Source organism: Lolium perenne, chromosome 2 (assembly GCF_019359855.2).
Source record: "Lolium perenne isolate Kyuss_39 chromosome 2, Kyuss_2.0, whole genome shotgun sequence".
NCBI lineage: Eukaryota > Viridiplantae > Streptophyta > Magnoliopsida > Poales > Poaceae > Lolium > Lolium perenne.
In genome coordinates, this window is record NC_067245.2 from 294,862,606 (window position 1) to 294,876,287 (window position 13,682).

General features: G+C 46.8%; 4 protein-coding genes across 6 annotated transcripts; 2 read left to right on the forward strand and 2 right to left on the reverse strand.

Annotated features, from left to right (window-relative positions):
• The first annotated feature begins 268 nt into the window (after positions 1 to 268).
• LOC127336187 (APO protein 1, chloroplastic) lies at positions 269 to 3,543 on the forward strand. Of its 3 annotated transcripts, none has more exons than XM_051362970.2 (6): positions 269 to 465; positions 588 to 729; positions 868 to 923; positions 1,449 to 1,816; positions 1,967 to 3,015; positions 3,103 to 3,543. In XM_051362970.2, exons 2-5 carry the CDS (start codon positions 708 to 710, stop codon positions 2,802 to 2,804), a joined length of 1,284 nt encoding a protein of 427 aa, XP_051218930.1. In that variant the 5' UTR covers positions 269 to 465; positions 588 to 707; the 3' UTR covers positions 2,805 to 3,015; positions 3,103 to 3,543. The 3 variants fall into 3 exon arrangements, with proteins under 3 accessions (XP_051218930.1, XP_051218932.1, XP_051218931.1); XM_051362972.2 differs by having other exon boundaries at positions 602 to 729; XM_051362971.2 differs by having other exon boundaries at positions 639 to 729.
• Positions 3,544 to 4,214: 671 nt separating this feature from the next.
• Positions 4,215 to 5,610, forward strand: LOC127336186 (uncharacterized). Its single transcript, XM_051362968.2, has 2 exons — positions 4,215 to 4,440; positions 4,562 to 5,610. The coding sequence occupies exons 1-2, from the start codon at positions 4,249 to 4,251 to the stop codon at positions 5,414 to 5,416; spliced, it is 1,047 nt and encodes a 348-aa protein (XP_051218928.1). The 5' UTR covers positions 4,215 to 4,248; the 3' UTR covers positions 5,417 to 5,610.
• A 1,682-nt stretch (positions 5,611 to 7,292) lies between these two features.
• On the reverse strand, positions 7,293 to 7,724 carry LOC139835844 (uncharacterized). The gene has a single exon (XM_071825719.1). It carries the CDS (start codon positions 7,722 to 7,724, stop codon positions 7,293 to 7,295), a length of 432 nt encoding a protein of 143 aa, XP_071681820.1.
• An 880-nt stretch (positions 7,725 to 8,604) lies between these two features.
• LOC127336185 (uncharacterized) lies at positions 8,605 to 11,146 on the reverse strand. Its single transcript, XM_051362967.2, has 4 exons — positions 10,949 to 11,146; positions 10,489 to 10,606; positions 10,220 to 10,372; positions 8,605 to 8,982 (listed from the first exon to the last, which is right to left on the reverse strand). Exons 1-4 carry the CDS (start codon positions 10,954 to 10,956, stop codon positions 8,830 to 8,832), a joined length of 432 nt encoding a protein of 143 aa, XP_051218927.1. The 5' UTR covers positions 10,957 to 11,146; the 3' UTR covers positions 8,605 to 8,829.
• Positions 11,147 to 13,682: the final 2,536 nt, after the last annotated feature.

Sequence of the window (13,682 nt, forward strand, 5' to 3'; positions counted from 1 at the left end):
TCGGCCGATTTTGCCGGATCAGTTGATCCACCTTTTTGAGGGAATATTCCCTACCAGTGGATGGTACCATCCATATGGGTTACAACCAAACATCAGCAAAAGAGGGACCATCCCATCCCATCCCTCTTTTAGTCAGCAACCAAACGCACGCTTACCCAGTCCCCAGGGGCCTCTATACCAGACTGGCCCATGTATAATAAACTAGAAAACGGATAATATTTTTGCTTGTCGCTGTTCTTATCTCTCCGCGCCACTCGTCTCGTCGCCGCCCGTGAGCTCCGGCCGTTGCTGGGTAAGCAAGCCAACCTCCACCCTCCGCCGGCGTCCTCTTCTCAGCCCCGCTACAGCCTCCGTGTGTACGAGGACGCGCACCTACTTTCCGGCCCTTCTCTTCTTCCTTGCCGGCGCCGCTGCCTCGAGGCGCCCCCGACATCCCGGTTCCTTCCCGTGCGCCGCCACCACCAGGTACCCCTTCTCCCCTCTGCGTTCGCCGTGCCGCCGGCCCCGCAGCTTCTCATCCCGTGGCCTTTCCGAAAAAATATATTGGGATTCATTCAATTGAACCAACACTAAAAAGCTGCCTTCAGTGTCTTGCTCTCAGCTGACGACTGACGTCTGCGTATCTTCCGAATTAGCAGCTCGTGCGTTTCCAGCCTCCCAGGAGCCGAGCAAAGCTGCAACTCCCTTTAGGGGCTTGGATTTCTGTCATGGAGATGCTCAACTGCAAGGGTACGTTCACGGTTCACCACTGTCAAGCAATCCCCATTGCTTCCGCAGTTCCATCGCCTTTAATTTCACCATCTTATTTCACCCAGTCAGAATTTTGTATTACCGTGTCTCAGATTCACCTCTCAATCTTTCGTCCAGGTGTTCGTTTTAGCTTGGTAGGTATCGGTGCAACCAGAACCAAAAAGTTAATAAAGGTATGGGTTCCCTACTGTGCTCTGGCTTTAAAATTACCCCAACCATTCTAGGTAATCAAAATGGCTGGTGCAACATTGCTGGTTGTATATAGACTGTAAACACCGGAAGTGTGGTGTTATTTCAGAGCAACACGTTTTCAGCACCTGTGCTGCATGATAGATTTTCATCCCTTGATCTAGCATATATTGATAAAATTGCTGTGACGTTACAGACCAATACAAGTATATCATCTCTTTCCGCTATATCAGCAATTTGTGGAACGTAAAATTATTCATATTCATATCACCTACATTCTACCGCGAGCTTTGCTTCGTGATGTTCTGTTTCAGTCTGCGCTGTTGATTTTATTACAACATTGTGGCATGTTTCAGCCTTCAAGCATGTTTGTGGTGAAGTCCTGGTGTGATGCAAAAATGTTGATCTCCCAGAATTACACCAGTCTGTACAGACTGGTGATTTTCCTCTTTCTTTGCATACACTTTCACCAGTCTGTACTTAACCATTTTACTTATAACTTATCACAGGTAGGATCCCAATCTCAACGATTTTACCGGGCAATGACAATAACATGCTGTGAGTACTCTCCTGATCCTGATCCTGCCAGTAAGAGGCATGAAAGGTATCAGCTACAACCACAAAATGTTGATCTCCCAGAATTACACCCGAAGAACAAAAAGAAGCCCTTTCCAGTTCCAATTAAGAAGATGCTCCAAGCTTCCCGCCAAAATAGGAGACTTGCACAGATGAGGATAGAGAAGCCTCTTGAGCCCCCAAAGAATGGGTTGCTTTTACCTGAGCTTGTCCCTGTTGCCTACGAAGTCCTTGATAACTGGAAAGTGCTCATCAGAGGCCTCTCTGAACTTCTGAATGTTGTTACAGTTTATGGTTGCAGGTAACTCGACAAGTCTGATCTGTGTCATAAGTTTTTCATACATGCATTAATATTTAAAGTCTCTTATGTAGACACATTGTGAAATCACTACCCTAAGACATGATTCACCAAGTATTTTGTAGATTAATCAGCCGTCTTCTGATTCTGTAGAAAATGCCCTCAAGTCCATGTTGGCCCAGTTGGCCACGAGATACAAGATTGTTATGGCTCAGGAAGCCAGCATCGAAACAGTCACCACTCTTGGGTCAGGGGCACCATCAATGATGTGCTCATCCCGATCGAATCTTACCATCTTTTTGACCCATTTGGTCGGAGGGTCAAGCATGACACCAGGTTTGACTTTGACAGGATTCCAGCAATTGTTGAGCTATGCATTCAGGCTGGTGTCGACTTACCACAGTATCCCTCAAGGAGACGAACTGCTCCTGTGCGGATGATTGGCAAGAAGGTGATTGACCGTGGTGGTAGAGTTGTCGAGGAGCCTAAGCCACATCGATCAGAGGACTGTGTATCTCTTCTTGCTGAGCTTGACACATTTAGCAACCAACATGGGCAGTCACCCGCGCCATCCAACATGAAAGAGCACGCAGAGATGACGCTGAAAGCATACTGCAATGTCCGGGAGGGTGTGCGGAAGCTGATGAGAAAGTACAGTGTAAAAGCATGTGGGTACTGCTCTGAGGTCCACGTCGGTCCATGGGGACACAATGTGAAGCTCTGCGGAGCTTTCAAGCACCAGTGGAGAGACGGCAAGCACGGGTGGCAGGATGCGGTTGTCGACGAGGTCATACCACCGAACTATGTGTGGCATGTCCCTGATCCTGCTGGCCCTCCTCTCATATCCTCTCTAAGGAGTTTCTATGGCAAAGCTCCGGCTGTTGTCGAGCTATGTGTGCAGGCAGGTGCTGAAATACCTGATGAGTATATACCAATGATGAGGACCGATATCGTCATCCCAGACTCCAAGGAAGTTCGGAGGGCTGCATGAAAACAATGTTCTACCCTGCACTTCTGCAGTTGCCCAGAGTACTAATTCCAGACAAAGTAGCTTGTTTGCACACATGCACTCATGGTTGGGCCCTGTCATACTGCTCGGCTAGCGGCATATACATAGGCTGTATTATATAGTAGGTATGGCTGAACCGTGATGAACCATAATCAAATTGATTCGTAAATCTGGTAAAGGTATTCATCAAAAGGTGATCCCCGTATATCCTGCCTTCGCCTGCCTGTCTTCTCGGTGACACCATGTATCTTATGGCCATTTGATCACTGCTTTGTTGCAGATGCACGACTTCAAGAAAGGAAGTGAAAAGGGATGTCTTCTCCTATGGTGTGTATAATCTTGTTTAATGGAGGGGCAGATGCTTTGTTCTTCCCTATGCTAGACTGTGAGGCACTTACAATGGCTCGATACAGATGGCTTCCCCCTTTCTCTGCCGGTAGTATGCTTAATTGCGAGGCTGATTCTTGGGATTAAACTAATCATGGAGATTTGTTCGGGCATTTGTGCGCCTGGCTGTGATTAATCATGGACTAAAAGATGAGCCCACAGATCACCACTCCCGGTGCGGCTCCATGTATACCATCAGATCATCAGTATACTGTATTCTCTTCTGTACTTTTTTTGTCCCCCCTGTATACTCTGTAACATGGTTGCACAACTCATAACAAATGGATGGTTAGAGAGCCAGGAAGAGAACACTAAATGGTTTTTGAAGGATCTACATCGGGCTGTTCAGCCGGCCTGAACAATGTTTCTTTCATGCTCTTCACAGAATTGAACTGATCATATCAGGAAGCATGTATAACTTGTATAAACCAATCTTTTTTTTTTGAAACAGGTGTATAAAACAATCTAACAACAAAGGCTGCTTGAACTGTGCTTCAAACTCGTGCATTTTTCCCCTTCATGTTAGCATATATAAGCATAAAGGAAAGAATATTCATACTGCAATACTATTGCACTGACCGGAGATGTCATTAGTCATCACATAGATTATTGCACTCGACAAAGAAGATGTCACAGCACAAAAATCTCTGCCCTGAGCCTCTGATGCTGGCTCAAACGCAGAGAGAACAGGGTGAGCGGCTGCAATGCAACTGCAAGTACACATGATTGAGTTGTCCCAGTATATACCCAGGGGCGGAGCTACATGGGCTTTGCATGGTGCACAGGCACCAGGGACAGAACAAAATTTACTTGCAATTGGGTCCAAGTTTTCCTGTGTGCACCGGGTAAACTCAGTGGAGGTGCACGAGGGCACACTATTTCACACTCAAACAAGCATGAAGATTTACCATTTCACCTTGCTGCTTGTTGTGTGCACCAGACAATATTTTCCCTAGCTCCGCCCCTGTATATACCTCTCCTCCCCTTGTGTTAGGCTGAACAAAATAACACTAGAAAATACAGCTCTTGGAATCAATGGATGGACCATGTATCTAACGGTCCAGCTGCAAGAGCTGCGCACATGTATTCAGCGGTCGTGTATAAATACGAGGCAACAACGATTGACCAACCTGCCTCATCGACCACTCACTCAGCTACTGATCAGTCGACCTCTCTCTTGAGCTCCTGCGCCATAGTCATCATCGCCATGGCTAAGGAAGAAGAGCTCAAGGTACGTACAGGCCACCAAGATATCATTCAAAAGCTTGGTTGTTCAGTGAAGTCTGTTGATCCATGGTGATGACTGGCTGGCTGTGAATGAACACCTGTGTGGATTTGTTGGTGATTTGCAGAGAGTTGATCTGAAGGTGAACGTGAGCTGCTGCGACGGGTGCCGGAGGAAGGTGATGAAGGCCATGAGCCTCAAGGGCGTGCTGAGGACGGAGATCCACCCGTCGCTCGACAGGGTGACTGTTGTCGGCAACGTCGACACCAAGGTGCTGGTGAAGAAGCTCGCCAAGGTCGGCAAGATCGCAGAGGTGCTGGTGGCGGCGGCGTCGGGGGCGGAGGAGAAGCAGAAAAGGCGCGAGGGCGATGGTGGGAAGGACCGTGCAGGCGACGGCGGTGACAGCAGGATGGCGCCGGCAGGCGAGAAGAGCAAGCGCAAGGAAGAGGCCAAGGACAAGACGGGCGAGAAGGCTGCGGCGGCGTCAGACAAGAACAAAGACTGCCACAAGTGCGCCGCGCACCAGCAGTCCGCGCGCGGCGATGACGCCGCCGATCACGGAAAGGCGCCGTCGTCCAAGGCCGCCGCCCGCGACGACGAGAGCGCCTTCGAGCAAGAAGGCGACCGTTTTAGCGGCGCCAAGCCCTCCTCTCCCGACCACGCGGCGGCGACCCACCAGCACTACTACCGCGCCGAGCCGCCCACCATGGCCGTGCCCATGCACATGCCGTACTACGCGCCCGCGAACATGACGGCGCCCTCCTACTACGCGCCGGTAAACGCTCCGGCGCCGCCCTACTACGCTCCAGCGAACGTGGCGGCGCCGTCCTACTACGGCGGCGGCTACTACGCGATGCCGCCGCCGGTTCCACCGATGCCGATGCCGATGCCCCAGCAACAGATGCTGATGCGGCCGCAGCCGTCCCGGTTCGACGTGGATTACTTCAACGAGGAAAACACCGTGGGCTGCCGCGTGATGTGAAGCTAGATCGATCGATCCAGCCTGCATCCCATGGACAAGGCGCAATCCGTTGCTCGCGCGCGGCCGTTCCCGCCAATTTTCCTGTTCATGTATCGATCGATCGATTGATCGTCAAGAATTAATTCATTGTTCTTTTGACCCCTGCTTCGAGCAGTTCACATCATCTGTAATGCATTTGCCGCGACATTTCGAAATATGGGAAAACGATCGATCAGCTCGCATCACACATTACAGAAAGAGCGGCCCAAAGCTGAGCATGATGAAACTCTAGCTACGATCATGGATGGACTGTGACTCTGTGAGCTTTCTCTCACATGCTTGTCTTCTTCTTCCAACATTCTCCTTTCCTCTCCGATCACTGGACGAGATACTAGTAGGAGGGACCGTACGTACGGTGCGCGCGTGCGACGCCGACCCGGCCGGCCGGCCGCCGGGACCGGGAACCTGCTCGCTGTTCCACGATTCCGCGTCCCTGTTTTCTCCGTTGGTGGCGTCCCGTCTCCGATTCGCACGAGTACAAGACGATGGCGACGGCTACTCCAAGTCTCCAAGAAGACGAAGAAGAATATATGGTCACGTTGGTCGCCGATCCTTTTCTTCTTGTTCTTCTTGGGGCCGGGTGTAGGTAGGTGGGGATGCTGCTTCGCGCGTGGATTTCGGCCGCTCGGCTCGTTTCCGTCGTCGCCGGCCGCTGGTCTCTCTGATCTGATTCCACATGGAACTTGACCTCCCGTTGAGGATCCTACATTCTTACTTAGCTCGGTGCTAAGCTTGCTTGGCCCGTTGTTTCTTCTCGTAAAAAGATTTGTTCCTTCAGCGAGGGAATAAAGTGATGCGGAGAGGGGAACGCCCCAGGGGCCGCACGGACCACCTACTAGAATCATACTACAAAGCTTGATCAACTGATTATTTTACACATGGAAAACTTGTCTAGTACTATATAGTATACGACTTGACTTTGCTACTTCCATTCCAAAGTAAGTTTGAACAAATGCTACTTCCATTCCAAAGCAAGTTTGAACAAATGCTACTTCCATTCCAAAGTAAGTTTGAACAAATATATACACGCTGTTAATGATATATTCTATGGTGGATCTACTGATACCTATGGTAGCATGGGTACTCATATTATTTCTATATACAATTGATCGAACTTACAAAACACCAACCCCTTGCCCGAATCGTGATTCGCGACGCCTTCCGCCCCATGGTCGGTGCCAAATGTCATAGTGTATTAGTGTTGATATTGGGATCTGGCTAGGGGGTGATCACAACGGGGAGAGAATATGGAGCGCAAGGCCGCGATGGTCGGGCAATGAGACTGGACACTTGGTTTACCAAGGTTCAGGTTTCCGCGGTGGAAGTGTCCTACGTCCTGCTATAAGTCACTATAGGAAACACAAGTGTACATAGTACATATGTGGCATTGCTTATATCGTAAAGGCGTACGTACTTCGGCTTTATATAGGGAGCCGGATCTAGGGTTTACAGGAGACCTCGACTTATTTGGCTTAGGTTGTGTCTTGCTAAGCCGACATAGCATAGCCCAAGACGGTCTTTCGAGGATGGTCTTTGCTAAGTTAAAGAGGCAAAGAACTTGTTCATGCATACCTTCGAGAATGGTCTTTGCTAGTTAAAAGAGGGAGAAAAAACAGGTTCATCCATACCCATTTTAGATTGGCAATGACAATATGGCATCCCCCCTACGATCACCGAATATGTGTTCTAGCAAACGAGGGCATTTTTTTTTCAAGGCAGACGGGGGCGGGGGGGGGGGGGGGGATCCCCACCGCTTGTTATTCCATTTCTCGAAAGTAGACAAGAAGCCAGTCAAGTTTACAGATGGGGAAAACAATGTAGGGGGGAAGAGAACAAGTCAAGTCACAGCCCTAGCGAGTATGAAGGCACGGAGCGAGTCGAGCGGTGCACGGTCTGCAGGGCGGAGCCACCACCGCCAAACAGCGATGCCATCTCCCGCCCTCCGCAACGTCGAGCCGGTGGAGTGGCTCACCCCGTTGAAGACGAGGTTGTTCCGCGACTTCCAGATGGACCACAAGATCGCCGCGAGGATGAAACTCCAGGTGCTGAGGGAGGTGGAAGCAGGAACCGGGAGGTCCCAAAGAGAGAAACTACCGGCAGGGATTGGGACATCCAGCCGGTTCCAAACCGCCGCCGCACGAGGGCAGTCGAAGAAGAGGTGCCTGCCAGTCTCGGGGAGGGGGCGGGCGGCACAACCGTCAGAAGGGGCGCAACCCTTGTAGAAGAGGTTCGCCCTGGTGCTCAGGCGGTCGATGTCGACGAGGTACATGAAGATCTTCACCTTCGTCGGAGTCCTGAGGCAACACAGGCGGAGTTGTCGAGGGGGCGAGCCAGGGAGATGGCCCTATAAGCCTCTCAAGAGCAGAAGCGGGGCGCCAAGGGAGAGTCGATGGCCTGGCCATCGTGCCCCACACCGAGGTGAGTACAGTCGATGATGCGGCGGACCGTAGCAAGCTCGGCCCCAGCCACTGTGGTGAGGCGCGCCTGGAGATCCAGCCCCTGGGTCACAACGCTGGCCACGGAGGCGTGCTGACGGGCGCTGTGGGAGAAGAGGGCGGGGAAGCGTGTCGCAAATGAGGGCATGATCATACTGTCTACACATTTTGCAAGATTAGAATAAAAGGTTGGCTTAAAGGAATACATAAGGTATATATGTAGCTTTCGGTATTGAGATAACAGGATCCAGCTCTAGTAAACGAACGTAGACAACTCACCTAACATATTGGTTTGTAAAGTTTTTGAGCTTAAAGAGCCGATTTCCTCCACGAATCCAATACATCATGCTCTCACGAACTGCTCGTGCCTTATTTCATCTTACTATCGAACATTATGAGAAGCCTTTTGAAAGTGCACTACTAGTCTAGCGATGTGGGAGCGAGCCAGTGACTCTCATGGCTCCTGCTGTGGTGTTCTTTATATAGGAGGCCCCAGAGCTGCCGAACTAATCCAAGTGCAGTCCAAGCTTGACTAACAGAAATCGAGTTTACAACAAACCGATATATACTGTATATAGGTATGCATGAGCAACAAGCTGGTGCCACTTTACGGCACCAGAATGTCTTGAAAGTGCTGGCAATTATATGTGTTTGGGAATGTGGCGCATGAAGGGATGTATCATTCATGAAAATTGGGTACTAACTATCACATCGTAAAGAAAATGCTTAGTCTTTTAGTTCATTTTCGTTTCCAACAAAGGGTGAACAGAGCCTCAACTGCCACTGAAGCTCCTAAGTTAAATCTTCGTTTCTAGCATGGATGCATCAGACAACATGGTCTTCTGCCCCTAAGAACTGCTGTTACTCTAGAACATGTATGCAGACATAAGCTACGGGCTGATCTGACAATATGTATCTGACGTCGAGAATCTGACCCTTTCAGGCGTCCTCCATCACTTCATCCTCAGGCTCAGTGGGTGCTGGTGGCAAAACCTCATTTACAAGATTCAAAAGTTCTGTGGCACGTTGTTCCCCGTCACATGGCACTCCTTGCTCATCTCTGCAAAATCTTTTCGCACACTCCTCTACCATCTGCAACGAAGAACGGAACAAATTAGATGAATGAGGTCTGAACTACTTTTTTTTTGGCGAAATAACACGGTCTTAATCTAAAACATTACTAACAACATAATGGAGGTGGCGCAACAAAACAGACTGTGGTACTTGTTTGCAAACAGATTACTCCAGCACCCACCAATTCTTTCAAATTTTCTGGATGAACAAATCAATTTCAACTGTAATGGCATAATGTTTTACTAGACTAGAGGAATTAACAAGTGGGTATAAGGTGAGTGGTTCTGTGAATCCAGTTGTTGCCAAAAGTATACATGCAAAAGTACAGGAAGATACCCATGGCCCAAAGAACACACAGCTCATCTAAATTCTATACTAGTTAAATTTATCAACTAACTAATGCACGAAAAATAATAGACCTACAGATGCAAGTACCCATACATAATACAGTAAACATTAAATTTCCGGATCACTTAAATTAGTGATAAATCAAGCAGTTGTAAGCACAAAACATCGAAACATGTATCATTGTTATTCAGATATAACTGAATCTCTACTTCAGAAATCTGCCAAATTGGCCAAACATAAATCAAGCAGTTGTAAGTACAGGAAGATACCCATGGCCCAAAGAACACACAGCTCATCTAAATTCTATACTAGTTAAGTTTATCAACTAACTAATGCACGAAAAATAATAGACCTACAGATGCAAGTACCCATACATAATACAGTAAACATTCAATTTCCGGATCACTTAAATTAGTGATAAATCAAGCAGTTGTAAGCACAAAACATCGAAACATGTATCATTGTTATTCAGATATATCTGAATCTCTACTTCAGAAATCTGCCAAATTGGCCAAACATAAATCAAGCAGTTGTAAGTACAGGACGATACCCATGGCCCAAAGAACACACAGCTCATCTAAATTCTATACTAGTTAAATTTATCAACTAACTAATGCACGAAAAATAATAGACCTACAGATGCAAGTACCCATACATAATACAGTAAACATTCAATTTCCGGATCACTTAAATTAGTGATAAATCAAGCAGTTGTAAGCACAAAACATCGAAACATGTATCATTGTTATTCAGATATATCTGAATCTCAACTTCAGAAATCTGCCAAATTGGCCAACATAGGTGGACAATGTCGTCATGACGAGAGATACGAAAACTGGATTCAGCTAACAAAAAAAAAAACATAGCCAACGAACATCTTAGATGAGTAAAACAAGCATGAAAATACCGAATAGACATCAGGAACGGAGGACGGTCTCCAGTTGATTATGTTTAGCTTCTCCGCTTGAGTAAGCTTGAAACCCTCGCATCTCTTTGCGAATTCAGAAACCGATTCCTTTGTCTGGTTGCAGGCGGGAGTTTTCAGGAGGAACTCATATACCTGCGTCACAACAACAACGGGCATGAGATAAGTTTAGGCACGAACGGACATAGAACCATAGCCTAACAGGTTAGTATAGACAATGGGTGTCAAGCATCAGAGAAACAAATGACCACCTTACACTCCGATGCGGCAACGGCCCCCAAGCAACCCATGGGATCGGTTTTTGCACCTCTAGTTCGCAGGAAGTCGAGAACTTCGAAGTTGGTGAGATGTCCTGCGTTTGCCTTCTCTCTGCCGAGGGATAAAGAGCAGAGTGGATATTCAGGACTTGGAAATAGAAGGGCACGCACGGCTCTATTTGATGATGCAGATTTAGATTCTAAGTTATTCGGAACATATTAATCATTCTCAGGATCTAGCTAGCTATCATGTTTGAGAGCTGAGACTCGAGACTAGTGCATAACAGGATTAGGCTAGGAGAATATTCAAGTATTAATATCATCATGAATATAAGACGATGTAGTGTCTGTAGTAAACTTAGTTTTGCAAGGGATTGCAGAGTAGAGTGGGGGTAGGTGCAGAGGTACAAGATTGGCACGGCACAGAAACCATAAACAGCAAATGGGCACTCACATCTTCATCGTTGCCGCTGCCGGGGGGGCGGGAGCACCGCGGGGCCGCGCCGGCCGTAGGTCGCGCGATGCGGAGGAGCACTGCCGTGCTTGCGGGAGGAGGTCAGCGGGACGGGTGGTGGAGACGGCGGCGGTGCAGGCGATGGCGGCGGCGCTCCAAGAAAACCCTAGAGTGAAGGGCGAGGGCGGGATCTCTAGAGGATGCTGGCGTGTGCGGCTGCGCCTGCCATGGCCATGGGGAGGAACGGTGGCTGGTCGCGTCCCGCACCGCTGGTTTTTTTTTTTTTTTTTTCTTCAAACCTAACCTAACCGCACCGCCCCAGCCCACACCGTTTTAGCCCAAACCAATTGTGGCCATGGCAGAATCCGCACCATTCTCACCTCTTGGACCGAGCGTTGAGCACCGAGTTGGGCTGATCTGGGCCCGAAGCATGGCCCTTGTTGCCCTGGCCTGCCTCCGGCTAACGATGAGACATGCCCTCATATACAATGCATTTTTTTTTTGTGGGTTTGGGTTACAATGCATTTTGATCATACTATTAGTTTATAAAAAGAATCCATACACATGTTTCAACTCGATAATAGGTTCGAGTTTTTTTCCAAACTGAGAGACATGTTTTTCTAAGCCTAAAAAAGTGGTTGTACACCACAACAAACGGTTTATTCTTTGTATTTTCTAACCAATAACAAGTCTATCTGGTAAGTATGCGCGCGCGCACACACACACTCACGAAAGTGCATCTCCCAATCGAACCGATTTAAATATGAATTAGGTTTAGGAAACTCTAGATTCCCGCAAAACACATAGAGATTATGGATTTTTACCAACTAAAACACATAATGTCCTCATATACAATATATTTTGATTTTTGACTGATCAATAACCTACCGTCTGTTGATCTCCATTCTCCATATTTTGTTGAACAAATACGCGCACCTGGTTTAAGATAAAGTTTGACAATTAATTTGGTCAATAAAATATAAATTATATGTCTACAAAATTGATACCATTAGATTTGTATTGGAAATAGGTTTCGAATGATATAAAAAATTAACATATATTTCATTATTAACCAAAATAATGGTCAAAGTAAATTTTTGGGTTACGTGCGCGTCTGTTAAACCGAGACAGAGGAAATATGATATTACCTTGGTGTTACTATGCACTATGGAGGTACTACTCCCTCTCGTTTTACGTGTTTTTTTTGTTTGACAAAAAGTTACTCCAAATATAAAAAAATGTTGGTATAAAATTAGTATCATTAGACTGTGTTTGTCAATACGAATTCACTGATAATAACCGTATAATATAACCATGATTTTATTGGTCAATTGATTCAGCCAAAGTTAAGCTTAAAATACGCTTGTGTCTTATTTATTGAATACTGAAACAAAGGTAGTATACACTATGACTAGCCTTGGATAGTACCAAAATAGTACTCACTTCAATTCATATTAATTACTTGACTCTAATATAGATATATCTACACATATTTTACTTGTAAATATATTCATTTTAGTGGTAAGTAATTTAAATAGGAGGGAGTTGTCACAACCCATTTTTTTCACAACATGCATGTTTTCAAAACTTAGAAAGTTAGAGCAATAAAAACTTTTATTTCATGTGACTATGTGTGTGCTTAGGATAGATTCTTGCCTATGGTTTTGTATAGAATATTGTTGGAGTGCAAAATTCTTCTAAAACCCTAGCACCTAGTTTGACACCATTTTGTATTATTAGGGTTCCCCCCTTGCCAACTCCACATCTCATGTTTATTTCTTTGGACCAAAACCCTAGACTTCAAACCCCATCATGATAAGAGGGAACACTTCCCTCACTTATTTTTTGTGGAGACATCATCCCCTTGTGTGACACCATCATCACCACCACTACACCACTTTTGTACTCTCCTAAATTTTTGGCACATGCACTCATGGCATGGCCCCCTCTCATTCCACCTCTGCCCCTCTACTTCTCTCTCTCTTTCTCTATTTGTCTCTGAATGAGAGACATGAGAGGGGCCACTTCCCCCTCTCTTTCTCTTCTCTCTTTTCCCTCTCCTTTTCTTTTCTGGTTTAGGCCGAGACCACCACCACCCCCTCTTCTCCCTACCCTGGCCCAATGATGACCCACAAGTATAGGGGGTGTATCGTAGTATCTTCGATAAGTAAGAATGTCGATCCCAACGAGGAGCAGAAGGTGTTGACAAGCAGTTTCGATGAAGGATTCACTGTAAATGCTCACAGACAAGTATTCAGGGGGTTTTGATGTAACAGATGAATAAAGTACGAGTAAGTAAAGTGCGAGAGTAACAATTGCAGCGAGTGGCCCAATCCTTTTTAGCACAAATGACAAGCCGGTTTGTTTACTTATAATAACCAAACGTTCCTGAGGACACACGGGATTTTAGTCTAGTGCTTTCGCTACATACGGCTAATTAATCTTCATTGTTTTGATAAATGTTGTGTGGGTGAACCTATGCTAATGTACCGCCCTTCCTAGGACTAATACATACTTGTGATTATACCCCTTGCAAGCATCCGCAACTACAAGAAAGTAATTAAGATAAATCTAACCACAGCCTTAAACTCTGAGATCCTGCTATCCCTCCTGCATCGATATACCAACGGGGGCTCAGGTTTCTGTCACTCCGGCAACCCCGCAATTGGCAAACGAGTACAAGATGCATTCCCCTAGGCCCATAAAGGTGAAGTGTCATGTAGTCGACGTTCAC

What these genes read in the sequence shown, in the direction of transcription:
- LOC127336186 (XM_051362968.2), top strand. Translation starts at nt 4,249, where the DNA reads ATGGACCATGTATCTAACGGTCCAGCTGCAAGAGCTGCGCACATGTAT. An exon ending in CTAAGGAAGAAGAGCTCAAG is followed by an intron (nt 4,441 to 4,561) that starts GTACGTACAGGC and finishes GGTGATTTGCAG; the next exon opens with AGAGTTGATCTGAAGGTGAA.
- LOC127336185 (XM_051362967.2), bottom strand. An exon ending in TTGCCGCATCGGAGTGTAAG is followed by an intron (nt 10,373 to 10,488) that starts GTGGTCATTTGT and finishes GTTGTGACGCAG; the next exon opens with GTATATGAGTTCCTCCTGAA. An exon ending in CCGTTCCTGATGTCTATTCG is followed by an intron (nt 8,983 to 10,219) that starts GTATTTTCATGC and finishes TCTTCGTTGCAG; the next exon opens with ATGGTAGAGGAGTGTGCGAA.
- LOC127336187 (XM_051362970.2), top strand. Translation starts at nt 708, where the DNA reads ATGGAGATGCTCAACTGCAAGG. An exon ending in GAACCAAAAAGTTAATAAAG is followed by an intron (nt 924 to 1,448) that starts GTATGGGTTCCC and finishes AACTTATCACAG; the next exon opens with GTAGGATCCCAATCTCAACG. An exon ending in GTTACAGTTTATGGTTGCAG is followed by an intron (nt 1,817 to 1,966) that starts GTAACTCGACAA and finishes CTGATTCTGTAG; the next exon opens with AAAATGCCCTCAAGTCCATG.
- LOC139835844 (XM_071825719.1), bottom strand. Translation starts at nt 7,724, where the DNA reads ATGTACCTCGTCGACATCGACCGCCTGAGCACCAGGGCGAACCTCTTC.